The sequence below is a fragment of the Lygodium microphyllum genome, chromosome 11 (assembly GCF_053477565.2).
Source record: "Lygodium microphyllum isolate KBCC chromosome 11, Lygodium_microphyllum_v1.1.10, whole genome shotgun sequence".
NCBI lineage: Eukaryota > Viridiplantae > Streptophyta > Polypodiopsida > Schizaeales > Lygodiaceae > Lygodium > Lygodium microphyllum.
The window spans coordinates 22,992,641-23,013,928 of NC_141145.1; the positions used below are offsets into that span (position 1 = coordinate 22,992,641).

At 42.2% G+C, this 21,288-nt stretch overlaps 1 protein-coding gene across 2 annotated transcripts in view; it reads left to right on the plus strand.

Annotated features, from left to right (window-relative positions):
- Nucleotides 1–10,239: 10,239 nt before the first annotated feature.
- LOC148028619 (cilia- and flagella-associated protein 61-like) overlaps nucleotides 10,240–21,288 on the plus strand; it is a 142,970-nt gene continuing 131,921 nt past the window's right edge. The window contains exons 1-3 of one of the 2 annotated variants that reach the window (XM_087687417.1): nucleotides 10,240–10,636; nucleotides 11,827–11,989; nucleotides 12,159–12,291. In XM_087687417.1, the coding sequence (XP_087543543.1) occupies nucleotides 10,506–10,636; nucleotides 11,827–11,989; nucleotides 12,159–12,291 (427 nt within the window). In that variant the 5' untranslated portion in view covers nucleotides 10,240–10,505. Of the gene's footprint in view, nucleotides 10,637–11,826; nucleotides 11,990–12,158; nucleotides 12,292–21,288 lie in introns of those variants that run through there. The other variant, XM_087687418.1, reaches the window with a different exon arrangement.

Below are 21,288 nucleotides of genomic sequence, written 5' to 3' on the forward strand. Positions count from 1 at the left end.
CCAAGCTTTGGAGGGGTCTGGTTAAAGCCAAGGAAGGCCTCAAACAAGCTCCAGCAAGTCTTGTTCAAAGGCAAGTGAGATATGAAGCAAGCGAGCTTCAATGGTGGCTGTCCCAATCTTGTTTATAGCTTGTGAGACGTAAGAACTGAAGTAAACCCTGAAGAAAATGATCAAATACCTCTGATGTAATGCCCTGAAGGTGCCCAGCAATGCCGGGAAGATGCTCGAGAAGCCGGGGAGTGACGGGAGCTCGAAGGAGTTGGATATGGCTGCCGGGAAGGAGACCCAATGCAAATAGGGAGTCGATGGGATGCTGAGAATGCCATGAACTAAGCTCAAGAGTCGGAAAGCAAAGCTCTGATACCAGTTAAAAGGGAGTGACGGATCGAAGGTTGGACTCAAGAGCTATGGCGGGAGAGCAAGAGCAAGAAAGGGAGAGACTAGAAATGGAAACTCCAACAGTCACAATGTGTGACCAGGCCTTCCTTTATTCAAACTGTCACTAAAAGAATAAAGAATAAAGTGACGGCGACGAGCGCCCGCCACCTGCAGTGTGCAGTGGCGGTGACTGTCAGTGTAGTAATACACAAGCGGCTAGGCAGAGGCGCCTTTACCCTCAACAGCCAAGAGTCTCAATAACAAGTAAAGTTGTTTCCACACTTTCATACATTCTATCATTCTCGGTCTTCCATTTTGCAAGGTGTCTCCTTGAAATTAGATCCTAGTGTAAAGATGACTCTTGTTGGCCCTATTGGTGGTGGCAAGGTCTCTTTCTCTCTCTCATAAAGCATATCATTTACATAGAGTACCAAAATCATAAGGTTGCCATCACAAGCCTTCTTCGTATATAAACACGGATCCATAGCACTATGGCTATATCCATGTGAATGTATAAAAGCATCAAACTTGTGGTACCATCCCCTAGGTGCCTTCTTAAGGCCATAAAGGCTTTTTCTCAACTTACACACTAGGTGTTTCCTACCTTTTTCTTAAAATCCCTTAGGTTGTTGCATATAGATCTCATCATGCAAGTCCCCATGTAAAAAAGTCATCTTTACATCCATTCGATAAATGTCCGAGCAATCAATGCTAGTACCAAGTGTAGGGTTGTCATTTTGATCATAGGAGAAAATATTTTATCAAAGTCAACACCATATTCATGCTTGAGACCCTTAGCTACCAATCTGGCTTTATAAATGGGCTTGAGGCGTCTAGGGATACTTTTCAGCTTATATACCCACTTGCATAGCAATGCCTTCTAGCCACTAGGCAAAGGAACCAAATCCCATGCATGGTTAGTTTGTAAGGGGTCAAACTCTGACTACATAGCCCTATCCCATGAGTGACTATCATCTTTGGGCATGATCTCATCATAAGAGAGAGGCTCACTTTCATATGTCACCATAACATAATCCATGGAGGGGGTAAAGTGCTTAGGCAAGCTCTAGTAAAGCGTCTCAAAGCATGTTGATCTTGCACAATAGGCAAGGCCTAGGCCACTAGAGCATCAATTGTTGCAGGTTATTTCGCTGGCTGTACGAGAGCAAGAGGCCCCTCTTGAAAGATCACCCTACGTACATCAACCACCTGCTCGAGCTGCTTATGCATATTTACCTAATGGAAAATGACATCATGGCTGCAGAAAACCTTATGAGTCGATGGATCCCATAGGCAATAGCCCATCTCACCTGCATCCCTATTACCAAGAAATATGCATTTCACAAACTTAGGATCCAGCCTATTGTGCTTGTTCTTGGGAACATGCTAGAATGTCTTGTAACCAAAGGTGTGCAAATGAGCATATAATGGAGGTTTCCTAGTCCAAACCTCCTTTGCAACTTGGCAATTAATGTTCATGCATTTGACAATACCATGTTGGAGAGGAATGTAAGGGGCAGCCAATTGATGCTTAATACTTTGCTCATCATAAAATTGTTCAAAAGCTTTCGAGATATACTCACCTCCATTATCAGATCTTAGGCATTTCATCCTATACCTTGATTGGTTCTCAACAAGAGCAAGCCAACCCTGAAAGGTAGACAAGACATCATAGGGAAAGCCCAGACCTTATGTGAGTAATCATCAATGAATGTGACAAAGTACTTCACACCACCAATATGGGACCACATACATCCAAATAAACAAGAGCCAAAGGCTTACCCATGTGCTTCATGTAAGACCTCTTATGCATACTACGTGACTGCCAGCCAAATAAACAATTATCATAAAACTCAAAACACTTATAGTCTAGGAGTGGAAGATACTACAAATAGGTAAGTATTTTCATTCCTTTCAAAGACATGTGCCCAAGGCGATGATGCAAAAGAGATATATGTGGAACTATAACCACAACTAAAACATGGTCAACTGACCCAAATACAAGCAAAGAATAGAGGGTACTAGACTTAGTACCACATGTAATAACAAGATTCCCAGGGGAAATCTTCCATGAGGAATCGCCAAAAGAGACAACATAACCTGTATCATCCAAGGTTCCAATAGAGATAAGGTTCTTTGTGAGGGCCAGTACATGACATACATTATGAAGAGTGAACATGATACCTCAACCAAAATGTAGCTGGACGTCACAAATACCAACTATCTCCAATGCCAAGTCATTACCCAAATAGATAGATCTAATCATACTACGATAGGAGTGAAACCACTCTCTATGAGGGGTCACATGAAATAAAGTCCCCCGAATCTATCAACCAACACTAAGTATATCTTGACAAAGCATCAATGTACTATGTATGAAGCATCCAAAGAAGAAGCTACAAGGGTAAGATCATCAAATATATTAGGATGCACCGTATTAATCTCCTCAATCTTGATATTAGACTTGCTAGGCACAATGCTAGAATCATCATTCTTGTCTTGCACTTTACCCTTTTCCTTTTCCTTGTGTCAAGTTTGTGGGAGAGAAGGAAGGAGTCTCACTTGTAGCTTTCTTGCTTGCACAATGGGGGAATACACACAAGGGTGGAGGCTGAAAACAGTTTTCCTCTTCTTAGTTGTGTAAGCAAAAAAGAACACTCATACAAAGAAATAGAAGAACCCTATATATGGGTCTCAAACCAAAGACAACTAACTAAGGTGGCATACTAACTAAGCCACGAACTAGAGTAGATAAGGATAGCTGTCGTCTGGCTATTATTCATGGGCGGTGTACCAACCACATCTGCAACTGACAAGTCGGTGACATAAATGCACAACGGTCACCCTGGCATATCGCGAGTGGAGCTCGATCTCTCAACACTCCCCCTCGAGCTCAATCCCAATTCCTGCACACCAAGCAGGTCTCTGAACTTGCGCAGCTTCTCTGCGCCCAATGCCTTCGTAAATACGTCAGCTACCTGATCCTCTGTGTTGACATAAACTAGATCAATAAGACCTAGTAAAACGCTCTCTCGCACATAGTGATAATGTACCTCAATGTGCTTTGTTCTAGCATGATAGACTGGGTTATTTGCCAAGTGTATACTACTCATGTTGTCACAATAAATGACAATTGGCCCATCTGTAGGCTGATGCATATCATAAAGTAGCTTATGCAACCAAGCTACCTCACATGCAGCCATTGCTGCACCCCTGTACTCGGCCTCTGTGCTCGACAAGGCAACTGTAGGCTGTTTCTTGCTGCTCCAAGTGACTGCAGCACTCCCAAAAGAGAACACATATCCACTGGTAGATCGTCTATCAGAAATGCTACCAGCCCAATCAGCATCAGTGTATCCATGCAACTGTATCTGAACCCCAGTCTCATAAAATAGTCCATACTCCAATGTGGACTTCACATACCTGAGTATGCGTCTAGCCACATCCAAATGCAATTTCCTTGGAGCCTGCATAAACTGACTTACCAATCCAACAGCATAGCTCAAATCTGGCCTGGTAATAGTCATATAAATCAAGCTTCCTACTATGCGTCTGTACATAGTAGGGTCTTCCAGAAGCTCACCTGCATCTGTGCTTAGCTTCACATTCTGCTCCAAAGGAACTGAAATAGGCTTACAGCCTGTCATCCCATATTTGGACAGCATGTCCAATCCATATTGCCTCTGCAAGAGCTATATCCCACTTGGTGATCTAATCACCTCAATGCCCAAGAAATAACACAACTCTCCCAAATCCTTCATCTCAAACTTCTGCTTCAATAGCATTTTCACATGAAGGATATCTTCATCACTGTCTCCTGTCATAATCAAATCATCAACATAAATGACAAGTAGCATAATACCTTTCTCTGTTTTTCTCACATAAAGTGAGAAATCTGCCTTGGAAATCTGAAAGCCAATAGTGACAAGATACTGTCCTATCTTGTCAGACCATGCTCTAGGTGCTTGCTTCAAGCCATACAAAGCTTTCTTCAACCTGCAAACAAACTCAGGATGAACAGCATGCACATAACCTGGTGGCTGCTCCATATAGACCTCTTCTTGCAAATCACCATGCAAGAAGGCATTCTTTACATCCATCTGATGTAAAGACCATCCCTTTGATGCAGCCATAGCAATGGCTACTCTTACGGTTGCCATCGTTGCAACCGGACTGAATGTTTCTTCATAGTCAATGCCATATGTTTGTGCATACCCCTTGACTACTAATCTTGCCTTGTATCTGTTCACAGAACCATCTGCATTGTGCTTCACCTTATAAACCCACTTACAGCCAATTGCATTCTTATCTTTAGGCAAAGGTACCAATTCCCATGTAGCATTTGCTTCCAAGGCATCCATTTCTTCATCCATGGCTTTCTCCCATTTTTCTTTTCCCATGGCTTGCTCAAAAGAAGTGGGTTCTGGTTCCTGTATCACTTTGACCATATATGCATAGTGAATGGCTGTAAATCCATCATATTTCAGCCTATCCACAGGATACCTAGCTCTCGTAGACCTGCGCAAAGTAGGTTCACTCCCAGGTGCTCTCAAAACATCCCTGGTCTTCCTTACTCCAGGTGTAACAATAGAAGGAATACCCAACTTATCATCAATGCTCTGTTCTGAGCCACTGGATTCACCATCCACATAAGAGTGACCTGCATTCATATCAAACATGGGCTGATCAACCTTCTCTTTTCCTTTTCGTGATACCTGCATACCACTATCTGCATTGCTTTGAGAAGATTCTCCTGATCTCAATCTGCCTGTCCATGGCGAAGAATGTGAACCACTGCTAGAGGACGCTCCAAGTCCACTAATATTTTGTGACTGCTGCTGTGAATTCTGTGCAGCATTACCATTTTGTGCATCTACATCATCAATCACATTTACTGGTTTATACCAGCTACTCATCTCATCAAAAACAACATCTTTGCTCACTATAAACTTACGAGTAGAAGGGTTATAGCATCTATACCCTTTTTGCTGAAGAGAGTAACCAATAAAGATGCACTTCTCAGCTTTTGGATCCAACTTGGATCTCAACTCATCTGGCACATGTACATAGGCAATGCAGCCAAAAATTTTCAAATGAGAAATATCTGGTTTCCTACTAGTATACCTCTCCTCTGGAGTCATTCCATGTATTGCTGCAGTGGGAGTCCTGTTCATTATGTAGACTGTTGTAGCAACTGCTTCAACCCAATAAAAATCTGGCAGGTCTTTTTCATTAAGCATGGCACGAGATACCTCTCCAATATGCTTGTTTTTTCTTTCTGCAATTCCGTTTTGATGTGGGGTATGACTGCATGAATATTGCTGTTTTATGCCATGCTCCTGCAAGAACCTTGCAAACTCATTTGAGAGGTACTCTCCCCCTCCATCTAACCTTAGGCATTTTATTCGCAGGCCTGTTTCTTTTTCAACCATAGCTTTAAGAGTTTTGAAATGCCCAAAAACTTCACTTTTCTTTTTCATAAAATACACCCAAACTTTTCTGCTATAGTCATCAATAAAAGTGACAAAATAATGACAGCCTCCAAGAGATGCAGCTTTAGTAGTCCACACATCAGAGTGGATTAATTCCAATGGCTTCTTACTCTCTTGAACATGTCTAGGAAATGGTTTCCTTGCCTGTTTTCCAAACTGACAGGCTTCATATACCTTATGCATTTCTGCAACCTTGAATTTAGGCAATCCTACAACAATATTTTGGGCCTGCATTGATGTAAGTCGCTGTACATTAACATGACCAATGCGTTTATGCCAGATATCAATATCTGCAACTACACCGGTCCCATGTGCAAACATTGATGCACTCAATTCAGACATGTCTGCATCCAACGTAAACATTCTGCCCTTCTTCTTTCCTTTTGCTACCAAGTGACCTTTATTTTTCATATCCTCATCAAAGCATCCATGAGGATTAAATCTGACCGGCAACCCCTGCTCAACCATTTGACCAACAGAAACCAAATTCTTGGTGATATTCGGGATATGAAATACATCGGACAGGTATTTCTTTTTCCCATCGTGCATAGACAAATGAATTTTTCCAATCTGCACAATAGGATGTGCAGTATCATCACCAGTCTCCACAAATCCTAGTGTTTCCATTTTCCTTGCATCCTCCATCCATTCTGCATGACTTGTCATGTGGTTTGATGCACCTGAGTCAACATACCATACATTGTTGCTTTCTTCTGCACTTGTCACAGAATTGTTCATGTGCTGCACCATGAACAAATGCTCATTTCTATCATCACCCTGTCTACTAGAAGATGCATAATTCCCTTGTTGCAGTTTTCCATTCATGATGTCATTCTGCTTTTTATAGCAGTCTTTAGCCATATGACCCATTTTGCCATAGTAGTAGCATTCAACATTACTGTTTGCATTTTGGCCTCTTTGCCATCCACCATGACCTCTTTGGCTCCCCCTGCCTCTAGAGTTACCACGTCCTCCTCCATAGGACTGGTTTTCTTGAGTTTGCTGCATATTCTGATTTCTGCCACGGCCTCCAAATCGGCCTCCTCTACCTCTGCCTCTACCTCTTCCAGCATTTGAGTAGAAGACAGTTTCTTTTGAAGTTCCTCCTGAAGAAGATGCACCACCATTTCTCTGCTCCTCAAAAATTAGAAGAGCAATCAACTCCTCAAAATCAGGAAATCTTTCACGAACTGAAATGGATGTCCGAAACTGTGCATAATCCTTTCCTAGACCATTCAAGGTCACAGAAACTAAATCATCATCTTCCACTGGCGACCCAATGGAAGCAAGTGCATCTGCAATCTTCTTCACCTTCATGTGGTAGTCATTGATGCTCATATTTTCTCTTTGCACATTATGCAAATCTTACTTGAGCTGCATTTTCCTGGCTTGAGTATTTGTGCTGTACATTTTTGACAAAGTATCCCATGCCTCCTTTGGCGTACTTGCATCCTGAATATGCACAATCATAGAGTCTGAAATACTGATAGACAGCCAATACATAACTTTCCTGGCTCTCTCATGCCATGCTTTGAATGCCTGCATTTGCTGTTGATTGGGAACATCAGGAAGAACTGGTTCTTCTTCATTTCCTGCAACAAATTCCCAATATCCTTTTCCCATAAGGAAATTCATCATTCTAAACTTCCATGCTTGGAAGTTGTTCTTGTCAAGCTTTTCAGTTACAATCTGTGAAAGAGAATCAGACGCCATTACAGAATCCTGCAAAAAATTCTGTCACTACAGAGAACACAGCTTCAGCCTCACAAGGGCAAATCTGCAAAATTAACGAAAGTGGTATTTAACCACACAGTCACTTCCTAGTGACGATTTTGCATATACAGGAGCCAAGGATGATTCTGTAACTCCCAATGTCTCTGCACACGAGCATACGATGCAATATCTGTGGTAACTTTTCACCGACATGTAGAACAGTGGTCGCACAGTATAAAACAGGGCTTTTTTCTGAGTGCGTGCAGAAAACTTCCGCCTCCAAAACAGCCCCGAAATGGCCTCAAATAAAAAAAACAAGGTCGCCAAGGGCTAAAGCCTTCTCCCGGAGCATATACTGCCCTCTTGCTTCACCGCGAAGGGCGTCTCAACCTGAGACAGTGCACTCTTGCAATTTCCGGCTATGCTACCTACAGAGATCTGCTCCCAAAACAGAAAATGAAAGCAACACTGCTCCTCTTACCAGAACACCGCGAGCTTGGCTTGCTTTCTTGAGCTCCTTACCACGAACAAGGCTCTGATACCATGTCAAGATTGTGGGAGAGAAGGAAGGAGTCTCACTTGTAGCTTTCTTGCTTGCACAATGGGGGAATACACACAAGGGTGGAGGCTAAAAACAGTTTTCCTCTTCTTAGTTGTGTAAGCCAAAAAGAACACTCATACAAAGAAATAGAAAAACCCTATATATGGGTCTCAAACCAAAGACAACTAACTAAGGTTGCATACTAACTGAGCCACGAACTAGAGTAGATAAGGATAGCTGTCGTCTAGCTATTATTCATGGGCGGTGTACCAACCGCATCTGCAACTGACAAGTCGGTGACATAAATGCACAACGGTCACCCTGGCATATTGCAAGTGGAGCTCGATCTCTCAACACCTTGCACTTATCTTTGTGTATTTTATGGCATTATGACAGAATATAACTTGCTTTCCTACATAATGACAAGTAAGATCGGACTTACGGCCATGGGACTTATTACGAGACTATCCACGTGTCCTAGATTGAGACTTGTTAGAGTCTCTACCATGGCCATTTCCATCTTGCCAGCCTCTCATTGTCAATGCACATGATGTAGGGGAAGCATCCACACTCTTTTTGTTCACCTCTTCTGTCAAGAGGACACTCTAAACATCCTACAATTTCAACCCATTCTTAGCATAGAGAGCTGTACGAAAAGTATCCCATGATTCAGGTAGAGTACCAAGTAGAAATAAAGAATGCAAAGTATCCTTGAACTCAATCTCCTATGAAACTAAATAGATGATAATGAAGTGAAACTCATTCAAGTGCAGCAGACATAGAAGTCCCTTCCTTCATACGAAGGTCCATCAACCATTTCAACTGATACATTTGAGATGTAGGACTTTGCTTGTCATAAAGATTCTTAATTTGTGTCCAAATCTCATATGCAGTTTGATTTTCAATTACAAAATAATAGTGAACCTACTTAGAGAGTGATAAAATGATTCCAATAGCTATAATTAATCCCATCTAGTTTCTCAATATTGATTATAGCACTATCGTGAGAACCACTAGCCATAATAAGACCAAGAAAGTACAAGAGAAGGGCAAGATGGGCTGCTATAATACCCTACAAAAATCAGCCCCAAAACCATTGTTAAATCAAGTAGGAGATAGGAGATACTGCCAAAGTAATGAGCTGTCCACAAGCTATAAGCAAAAGATTATCAAGGCGAGGTGATTGTCCTCATAGAGAATGCATAAGCTGAAATGATATGTTGTTGTAATAAACTAGAGCAATATGCCAACAACCAACTGTGAGCAACCAAGAAGGAAGACGCCACGAATAACTGACATTGAAGATTGTCACAACTGCAATGTGTCAAAAACCATACATGCAATAAGCATAGACATCATGCATAGGGTAGGTCTCAAGGGTAAATGAAGAGAATGGCCAGATACATAACCCACTAAGTAAAAGCTCAATATATAACCCATAAGCTTATAAAGCGAGGCATATTGTATCCAATTTGTTGTAGTGGTGGACTACGAGGGCATGTTTCCCTCCCTCATGCCTATTTAGGCTAGCTACATGTCCTCCTTATCCCCCTTGCTACAACAAGCTAGTTATTTGGTAGCTCCCTTGTAGGAGCTTATGACATTGCTAGAATTGAAGCAATGAGGATTAACACAAGGGAAAATATATTGTCTTAGTAATAGAATTCAGGAAATACCTTTTTATTGAACTATAAGTAACTCTTGCTCCGAGAAGGCTTATGACAATTTGAACTAGTTTTTTCTTCATGCTACTGGACCTTTACGACTAAATTTACATATTTTTAGGTAGTAAGTTTTCCTTCTAATACCATTTTGAAAAGCATTTCCAAAACTTAAGTTGGCTTTAAGGCTGGGTTTAGAGACTAGTCACGATAGATATATACCAAAGGGGTGTGTTTTTGATGTGGCATGTCCCAAGTGGTTGAGATCTTCCTCCTCTTTCCTCCAACCCTTGCCCCCCTTTCCCTCTCCCCCCCTTTCTCTCCCTCCCCCCTCCTGCCCCCCGGCCCCCACCCGCCCCAAAAAGAACAGCCCTAACAATAATAAAAAAGCTTTCTTACTGTCCTGCACCATACTCTACCTTTGGCTTCACCGTTCACACAAGAGAGGTAGAAGGGTAGTCATGGTTTGCATTTGCCACCGCCTCCATTTGAACCCAGCCTAAGATGAAACGAAAGCGTATTTTCTTCTTGAACCCAACCAAGTAGCTATACAGGGGCGACCAATGGGCACGCCCGTGTTAACATGAGCTGCACGGGCGGCTGCTAAGGTAAGGGCTTCCGAGGAGCGGGACACCAACTAACAACCAGAGAGAAGCGTATCCCTCTCTCCAAGAACGAGGACAAGAGGCAACGCTGCAGGAGGAGGAGGAAGGAGAAAGAATGGATTGCTGCCATGGCGTCCACATTCGAATGGCGGACTCCTCTGATTTGCCAGCCGTGGAGGCCGCCTTCCGCTCTTCTCTGCCCCGCCTTCGTGCCTGCTTCGGCTTCCTCGATTTCGCCAATCTCATGTAAGAACAATCCGTTTGATGTTTCTGTAAGAAAGCCTCCGACTGAAGCAAGCAGCAGCAATTGATTCCTTTTAAGAAGGCAGCCTATAGTTAACCTGCCATGTATGAGCTCTGGTTTTGTGTAAGGCAGCCTCTTCAACGGAAGCAGGCAGCCTTTGAAAAGCACCATTTGGTTAGCCTAGCTTTTTTCTTCCCGAGATAACACACACACACACACACACACACACACACACACACACACACACACACACACACACCAGGGGAAACCGCCTCCCCTCCATAGCCGAGAGAGCATGCAATAGCCACGCCGGCATGTTCCTATGCATATTTGGTTAACTTAACTTGTATACGGATCCTGTACTACCTTTGATTGAGGAGAGTTAGAGCACAGGCTTTGGCCTTTACGGATGTGGGCATCAGCAACTCTCTTATCCTTTTGAGACCATAATTTTTGCATCACTTGAGCCACAGACAATTCGATGGATTGACAATCTTTTCCAATGTTCCTAGGGATTTTTCGCTGAAATCTGGAGAGCAAAAGACAGGGATGGGCAACACCCATACTACTCATTTGTCATAATGTGGGTAAGCAAATAAGACATCTAGCATCTCGTATGGAAACAATGTGAAGACCTTGCTACCTTACCAGGATAGATGATTTGAGCTTGTATGTCAGTTGCAATTCATCTGATGATTCTTCTTTCGGATATTTACTGGGCAGAAAATCAATTGCAACATGGTCAATCTACCAAAGCACAGACCTATTCATGCAATCATGGCTGGGTTAGTGTGTGTATATAAGGACAAGGCTTTACACAGTAAGTGTGCCGACCAAGCTAAATTTCAGAAACCTAGTTAGGGTGGATATCGGCATGCTTAGTGAATGGCACAATTTTCAACAGGGAAGCAGTTTGAAGGACATGAATGCGGCCATTCACATACTAGAACCGTACTGCTATTTTTGTTTTTTGAGAAAACTCAAACAATATTGTAGATTTTGTGTTTGCTGCTGATTTAGTGCAACAACTTGCGAGGATTTAGAGTTTCTTTGTTTGTTATGAGGCACATGTTATCCAATGGCCAATGTGATTAGAAACTAAAAGTTCTCAGGCTGCCTCCCCAGATTCTGTTCTTTCATTTTTCACTTTGATTCACTTGATAACCTGTCCTTACTGGCTCTGTGATTGCAGTGATGTTTCACTGTATCCACTTGTTGGCTTATCTCGAGATGGTGAAATTATCGCTTTCGCATCTTTTAGTGATGTCCCCTCAGTTCCAGGGGGCATCTTTGGGAGGAAGGCTGCTGAAGCAAAGGCATGGGCCATGAAGGAAGCAACAAATTTTGGCTTTCATGTATGCTTCTAACTTCCACCTGTTTGACACACTGCATGCCTTAGGCGATGGATAAAATATGATCACATTTGTCATTATAGATTTAGGGAACGTTAACTATCTTGTTCAGCTTCATATTGACTTCTAGTGTACCTGTAACTCTATATATGCCCTGTCTATGGTCATGCAGGATGAAAATACTTTCTGGATGGAGGTCTGTGCTACATCTTCTGTAGAAGCGTATGCAGAGAATGAATTTTTGAAGGCCTTTCTACATGCTCTTTTCAAACTCTCACCTGGGACAAAAGCAGTTTTGAGTCTTAGTAAGGATGTGTACTTACACAGCTTTTAAGATGTACATTTTCCATCTTGGTTTATAGATATACGCATGTGCATGTGGCGTGTATGTTTTCCACACAAGAAACGAAATAGCGCAATAATACCATTTCAATGTATGCACATATTGATGTGGACTTTTCCTTTCATCAATTGCTTCCCAATGCAAGTGGTTACATAAGACTAGGTAAAGGGTACATGGGTAATGTAAGGAACAACTGCACATTGCAAAAGACAAGCTTTTTTGTTTGCAACAGCTTGGGCAGCAATGAATCTTTTCTAACCAACAAAATTTGCGACTGCTTGGGCAGCAATGAATCTTTTCTGACCTACAAAATTTGCATATTTTTCAAGCTAAGAATGTAGTACAATTAGTACAATAGAATGATGCAAGAAAGTTGGGAAATGGCAGACAAGAGTAAGGTTCCTATTCAATATAAGGTCATTCAACAGACTTTTCTATAAAAAATATCAATGCATTTAGAATAGAACCCATTTACATGATGTACGCATGCGAGGCTTTTCCAGAAATTTGTTGCTCTGGATGCCCTTATCATCTGATTGAAAGATAAAAAAATGTCGTTGCTTTGTTTTATCATATGTAGAAGCATCTTCACTGGAAGCTGTAGTTAATAAGAATGGAAAGGTGCTTTCATTTCCTCATATGCATGAGGATGATATGTGCTTTGCATGCATCACAAAGTTCCATAATAATGGGATACAAGGAATTGAAAAGAGAACGGAAATCGAAAAGGCATAAATTGAGTTTTGAGGAGTTTTTGAAAACTATAGGGATGAGAAGGACAAAAATGGAAACAAGACTAGAAATGGAAATGTTGAAATAGCAAAAAGGTGGAGCTTCAGGCTGTTCCCGTAACTATGTTATAGGCAGCTTTGGACAAAGATTAGGCTTTATTGTAGCATTATACACTTGTGGATCGACATCTAGTGCTTCTACGATATGAATAGCCATTCCAATAGTGGAAAACAAATTGTTATAAAATATGACAAACCAAATTGCCTTTAAGAAAACACTATTCCTTTAGAGATGTTTGATTGGATTGCCTAGTTTGTTGGATTGCCTCTTCATATCGTATTGTTGAGAAATAACAAATGATGTATGCTCCAAGAAGAGATGACCTGAATCCCATATGCACAGTGAGGAGAGTGGAACAAAACTTCTATAAAGCATTGTACTTGACAATGGAATGAATACAATACCCTGATGCTTTTTTTCTTTCACTTAGTATCTTGTCAGTGTCAGTTCATTACACAAGATTGTCTTTATGAGTCCAAGCTAATCTATTTTGGAACTTTATTCACTTGTGTAACAGTTGGTCTCTCTTTGCCTATGTTAACATGAATCTAGTCTTCATTTTCCAACCTCCATAGCTGCCATGCTCTAGATCCATGATCTTCAATATGGTATCAGAGCCCAGTCGGGCATGGCTTAGCTCATCTCCATCTATTCCCAGCTTAGGTTGAGTGCTAAATCTCATCTCCAACTTCATTTGCAATTCTACCTTCAATAAAGCTTCCATGGCAGCCATAGCCAACAGTACCCTATTAGCTTGAAGCTTTTATATCTCTCTCCACAGGCCAAATTTCTCTAAACTTCCTTCTAGAGAAGTGTTTCCTTGCTTCCAGAGCTCCTCCCTTGCACCTCAATCATTGACATTGGGCAACTATAGCCTCAGCATTGCATGTTTTCAAAGTTGCTACCATATCTGTGTCTGTGTGGACAGCAGTACCCACTTGACTTGGAGGAGTTGTATCTCCACATAGAGGCTATATCTCTCCAAGGTCTCTTCTAGGAAAACATTCTTGAACTCTAGGCGCTCCTGTTGGCACATTACAGTGAGACATTGGCCCCCCGGCTACTTAGCATTGTGCGAATTTGAAGACGCTAGCTGATCTGTGCTTGGTTCCGTTCGAATAGTCGATTCTCTCTCCACGCAGCGCAATTCCTGCCGAGACCATAGGGCTTTGGAAGCTCTACACCTAAACCCTCTCCCATTCAGAGGGTTTTCAAAATGGCTACCTCTGTGAGCTGCAATGAATGTAAAACGAGTCGCTTGCCTGTGTAACCCTAATTCCACCATAGCCACTTCAACTACAAGCTCAATTTTTCATCTCACTCTTTCACTGTTTACAGTACATTGAGGTCACTACCACTCAGATTTACTTCTCCAGCAAAGATTTCAGCAAGAGGAAGGTTGAGAAACCTAAGCATCAACATAAGTATCGACATCAAGCTTAACATCAAGGTCTTTATTCAAGACATAGTATTTATTAATACTCAAATAGTACTTTTTGGCACTTGACTTTTCAGCTTACTCAAAAGTAACTCGCCTTCTAATTCCTGTCTTGAAGATTAGTCTCAGTTTGTGTAATGATTTAAAGTCACATTGATCAAATCCCTTGTAAATCTCAATCTTCTTGTAAAAGGATAGACACTGCCGGAGAATTCTCGTGGTAAGACCTCCTACTAATATGATTGAACTCGAGCAGATAGGAAAGTTTAATGGTGAAGGTTTTTACGCCTGGAAGGAGAAACCATGTACTATCTCATGAGGAAAGGTCTCTGGGATCTCTTTGAAAAAGATGATGCAGATGACAAGAAAGAAGATGCTAAAGAGGAAGATACTGCAGAAGACCAACCTAAAATAAAGGCATGGAAGAAGATGAACAACAAAGCTCTAATATTATTGCTTGGGGTCTATCAGATGATGTATTACACCACATCTCTAGTATCAGGGATGCAAAGAAGGCATGGGAAGAACTTGACAAGATCTTTGGTACACAAGCAAAGAACTCAAAGGTAAAATTACTTATGCAGTTTTATAAGTTGGATGTAAAAGACAGCTCATCTATGGCTATACACATCAATAAGTTCAAGAGTCTTAAAACTTGGCTAGCAACTCTTAAAAAGAACATTGATGAGGATGAGGCAATAGCAGTGCTACTTGCCAGTGTTAATCATGAACCATATGAGAACCTTGTTTCAACACTAAGTAATGTTCTCAGTCTCTCACTTAAAGATATTGAGTACTCTCTTCTTGATGAAGAGAACAAACAAAATAAAAATGCGAAAGATGGTATTCCATCTGTCAGAAGTGGTGTAGTAGTGGAAGCATAAACATGTGCTGAAATAAATAGCTGAACACAAGACAAAAGAAAAGAAAGAGATAACACAATACAAATGAGAACTCAGATGTATGCTCAGGAAATGGAATCCATATACCAAGGCATGAGATAGTACAGATACAATGTGAGTCACCGGCTGTGGAGGCACTGGCACCTGCTTCCTCTCTCCAAGAAGAGTCCAGTGATGAATGAATGTGAAGGAGGGAGCCTGACGATATATAAGCCAAATAAATGTCTAAAATATGACTGGTTGGCCAACATCAAATGCTAGCCGACTGGCTGCAAATAATGCCAAACCACAATAAACAATGGCAAATAAAATGCCTAAATAGTCTCTGAGCCCAGCCTACTGTACCACAAGTACAGACTCAACCATTAATTGACTAATTTGCTAACACCCTCTCTCAGATCATGGGTGAGCTGACACAATACAATATACAATGATAATGTCGCATCATAGTACATACAACAATGTCCATCATAGTAGAACCATGGATATCCAAGTAGTGATCATAGCAGCTCTCAATGTCTGCCAACAATGCCTTTGATATGTGACCATCTTGTCACCAATGCCGCAATGCATAAATGACCATGGATTCCCCTTTTTTTGCCAGACCGCCAAAGTGTCTCCTTATGTGAGCTCCAGATGAAAGCCACTCGCTTTGTCAAGTAGCTAGCCCATCATGAACCTAGATGTCAATCGCAGCTCCAGGATTTGTATCTGCCAGACTCCGGTCGATACGTTAGGGATGTCCCTCTCTGAATCCTGTGCATCGGTATAGAAATATAGATGAGGTACGACTGCCCCATCTCACCACCCTCTCACACTCCCACTCTGGCACTGGAGAGTTGTGAGGGATGATCTCATCGCCACCACTAGAAAGCAACTAAGGAAGGGGTCACCAAGCCCTTCCCGCGATCCGAAGAAGAGGATCCCTTCCACGCCTTGGACTTCACCTTGGCCGGAGGATCGGAATCGGAAGCTGAGGCAGATGATGACTCGTCGGAGGAGTCCGCATCCCGGGTCATCTTCTACTCCTTTTTCTTCATGGAAGCCGCTAACTCTTTGCAGTCCTTCCTTAAATGACCTTTCTTGCCACAGTGGTAACACTGGGCCTTCGACTTCTTTGTCTTCAAACCCCTCTCTGAAGTGGTAAGAGCCTCACCTGAACTTCCATAATGTGATGGAAGCCTCCCCTATAGTTGCAAAGTAGCCTCATGCTCAAGTAGCATCGAGGACATATGAAGAAAACTGACAGGAGTCGTAGATGTTTGCGCCCGTAAAGCGTTCGCCACTCCATTAAACTCTCGAGAAAGCTTGTAGAGTACCGTACTAATAAGGTGTGCCTCTAATAGGGCAGACTGCATAGTGCGAAGCTGGTCCTGGAGTTGGGTAATTCGAAGTAAGAAGGATTGAATTGTATCTTTGGGTTCAAACTTTAGTTGCTGGAGCTGTCCATAGAGAGTAACGGCCCGCATGGTGGAAGGAGCCTCTTACATCAACTGCAACTTCGACTATACGTTTGAAGTTGTCGTATAGGAGGTGACCGCCGGTAGGACTTCTTTGGAAATACGCCGAAGTAATGCCGAATAAGCACGGGCATCATCCAAATCCCATGTAAGCACTACCTCCTCATGGTTGTCTTTATCAAAATCAGATGGAACAGGAAAAGGTTGTTGAGGCCTTCATCACCGCACTCCACGTGTAATAATTAGGTCCATGGAGCTTGTCATTAGTGGATGTGCATGGAGGAGCCATTTGTAGAGGATTTAGAGAAGAAGTAGAGAAAATAAGGTATTTGGAGAGGGAACACAGCCAAACCATGAGCACAGACTGTAAAAAACAAGAGTTCACATACAGTATAACCCAAAATCTGATCAAAATAAGACAAAAGCTGCATTAAGAAGTCAAAAAATCAGTCAAAAACAGCAAAAACGACCTGTTAATGTAAGCGCCCAGCCAGGAGGAGATGCTGAAGCATCAAAACACAGGCTGAAACAGACGTGTAGGCTGTATGGATGCTGACATCAGCAAAAAACGCAGGCAAAACAGGGCGCTTGGTAGGAGCAGCAGCCTCCTAATCAACAAGGGTGAAAACATTCCTGAAATCAGTAGGAAAACACAACAAAAATACAAATCCTGAAATCTGATATCATGTCAGAAGTGGTGCAGCAATGGAAGCATAAACATGTGCTGAAATAAACTGCTGAACACAAGACCAAAGAAAAAAAAGAGAGAACACAATACAAATGAGAACTCAGATGTATGCTCAGGAAATGGAATCTATATACCAAGACATGAGACAGTACAGATACCAATGTGAGTCACCGGCTATGGAGGCATTGGCACTTGCTTCCTCTCTCCAAGAACTGTCCACCAGTGATGAATGAATGTGGAGGAGGGAGCCTGACAATATATAGGCCAAATAAATGCCTAAAATATGACTAGTCAAGTAGCATTAAATGTTGGCCAACTGGCTACAAATAATGCCAAACCACAATAAACAATGGCAAATAAAATGCCTAAATAGTCTCTGAGCCCAACCTACTGTACCACAAGTACAGACTCAACCATGAACTGACTAATCTGCTAACACCATCATCTAGGGAAAATCTCTTATACACCAAAGGAGCTGTTGGACCCAAAGGAAGAGGTCGAGGATTCAACACTGACAACAACAGTCGGATGACATGTCATTATTGTGGTAAGACTGGCCATATAGCCAATGAATCTTTTCACAAGAAAAGAGTACAACAGATGCAGAATGGCCACCACCAAAACCAATTCATGAATGAAGAAGATGCTTCTGCTACCATCAACAACTCTGACAGATTGTTCTAAGGAATTTGTTCCTATAGTGGATCTCTATGTTTCCCTTAGTGGATTTGCTTTGTAAAACAACCCTTGTCAAATATGTAAGGTTTCAAGCTTTAACTTGACTAGACTGCCTATGAGCTAGTCTCTCGGGCCATGTTATCATGTAGAGGGGGCAAAAGCTAGCAAGTGTAGGGACTCATTATTTGAGGGGGGGTGTTGAGAAATAACAAATGATGTATGCTCCAAGAAGAGATGACCTGAATTCCATATGCACAGTGAGGAGCGTGGAACAACTCAACTTCTATAAAGCATTGTACTTGACAATGGAATGAATACAATATCATGATGCTTTGTACTTTCACTTAGTATCTTGTCAGTGTCAGTTCATTACACAAGATTGTCTTTATGAGTCCAAGCTAATCTATCTTGGAACCTAATTCACTTGTGTAACAGTTGGTCTCTCTTTGCCTATGTCAACATGAATCTAGTCTTCATTTTCCAACCTCCATAGTTGCCATGCTCTAGATCTGTGATCTTCAACACGTATAAGATGTCAATGGTGTATACAAGCAATACCATTCCTACTTTGAAATTGCCCAGCCACTATTAGAGTTCTTTGATAGGCTTTCAAGTTTGTTACATTCTTTTTTGTTTCTTTAGAAAAGAAAATTCTATTAATGACACCTTAGGGAAATTCCTAAGGTAATAATAAGGTACAAAGAAGGCCTAATAAAGAGATTGAGTACATCATATATACAATGGTTGCATGGACAACCAATTTGGTGGTCTAAAGTGCTAGACCATGTGAGGGGCTAGGTGAAAGAATGTGTCAAAGTCCCATCACCACAAGAAAGCATCTCTCCTCCTCCTCATCCTCTTGGAACCACCTTGCAACCTCTCCCATCTCCCATGGATAGCAAATCCTAGAAAGGTTTTTTGCAATGGAAACATCCTAGGAATCTATAGCATGCTACAACTCATAGTCCAAATGTATAGGCAAAGATACTAGCAATCAACTCCTATTTGTGATAGTGTCCCTGAGTCCATTGTATGTGCAAGTAGTTTGGAGTGGGGATCTTGCTCAAATGCTGGCCAATGATAAGAAAATAGTGGTTCACTCGATCATCCTCACATCCACATGTTGAGCCTTCGTCTGTGGCCCAAGCTACTCCCCCCAAGTTGCAACCATAGAGTGCTGTGCCATGAAAGACCATCATGAGGGCTCTACTCCACATCTCGTGAGCTTTGGGATAATCCGATAAGCAATGCCTTTGAGTTTCCATGCGACACATGCCACTAGGTCCCTACCATAACCAAGCCATGCACCAATTGCTAAATTCTTGTGAGCTACTAGCCATAGGAAGAGAGAAATGTTCATAGGCCTTAGGTTGTCATCTAGTCTCTTCCAAAAGTTTGACATGAAGGGATTTGAGATACCCTATCTTATGCCAATGATGAGTGGTTGCTGGTATCACTCTAATGTTGCTCATCTAAATGCTCCTCATTAGGCTAGTCACTGGTGCTATAGCCAAAAGGAGCTATGTTGCATTGTCCATCTTGGAATGGGTCTCTCCAAACCCACTATTCTGGATCCTATTGTAATCTATCCTATTGTAATCTTTGAAGAGATCTCCTCTAAAAAGCTCAATGTCTCCATACACCAATCAGGCAAGTGGCTGGATCTTTCTCAATATACCATCCCCTCTCACAGTGTGCCACTACTTCAATCCTCTGTCTAGAGCAGCCCATGGACCAAGTCCTCTATTTGAAGGGAGCACGACTAAAGGTGGCCATCCTCCCCCATTGTGAAAGTGAAGATCCCGTCTCTGCTAGTTGCTTTGTTGAGTCTTGATTATGAGGAAGAAGTGGGATTCTACCCACACCTCGAACAGACACTGATGAATTGTCACCAATGGTGATGATGTTGTGCCCTCTATCATGGAGGTCCTAGATCCAATCACAATGGTAAGTCATATGAGAAGATGCCACTATCCACAAGCCAAGGCCTCTCTGAAGAAGCTAAAGCGCCGTCTTCCACCTCATAGAGATGGATAAATATAGACTTCATAGTGTAGCTGGTGTAGCCTTTGAGCCCTGTGCTATCCTTCACTCTAGGCTGAAGATGGGGGTACTTTTTCCAACACTTCTGCTCTTGATGGGTCATCTTCTCATAGTGCAAACACTTGGTATGACCCTTGGGCTTCTCATTTCTTCTCCTTCTCATGCTATTTTCTTTTGTTTCTTGCATTTCTTTTGCTTCTGATTGCCACCACACGTGATGAGGTCCTAGCTGCAAAACTGCGCCTAGTGGTTCTGGCTTCACTAGTACTAGCATCCTTATGGTGCATATCTTGCTTCAAGGTCATGGGCATGAGCTCCTCCTATGTGATGTTTTCTTACACTTTGGAGGAGATTGGTATAGAAGATATTGTGTTTCAGAGATAAAAGATGTAATTGTTGAGAAACCACTTCTTCAGTTTATTCACTTCAGTTAGGGTTTTGCATTGATAGCCCCAAAAAGGACTGGCACCCTCATTTTGGGCATTTTATCAGTGGGCACCCACACAATGGTGCGCCACCCTAGATAGCTAGGGGCTATATATAGGCCATCTCTCCCCTCATTTATACGCCAACATCCCACACATTCACTCTCTTCCACATTCTTCTCTCCTTTCTCCATCCTCTCCACTGCCATTCACACCTCATGCGGAGGACATCATGGTCCCTGCATCCATCTCCATTTAGCGTGCTACTGCGGCGTTCCATTGCGGCATTCTAAGTACCTCAATCTCCTTGAGACCACTACAATGCACTACGGAGGTTTCTTCTACTGCTTCTAGGGTTCAGTGGTTGCCCCTACGACAACCCATGGTTCTGCAGTCCGGTTCATTGAGAGATAGTGATTGTTGGATACCGTCTACTCATTAGTCTGCTCCTTCGAGAGACGGTGGCTGTTTGACACCTTCCATTACTTAGACTTCGTAGTTTGCTCCAGTGAGAGACCACGACTGTCGCCCAA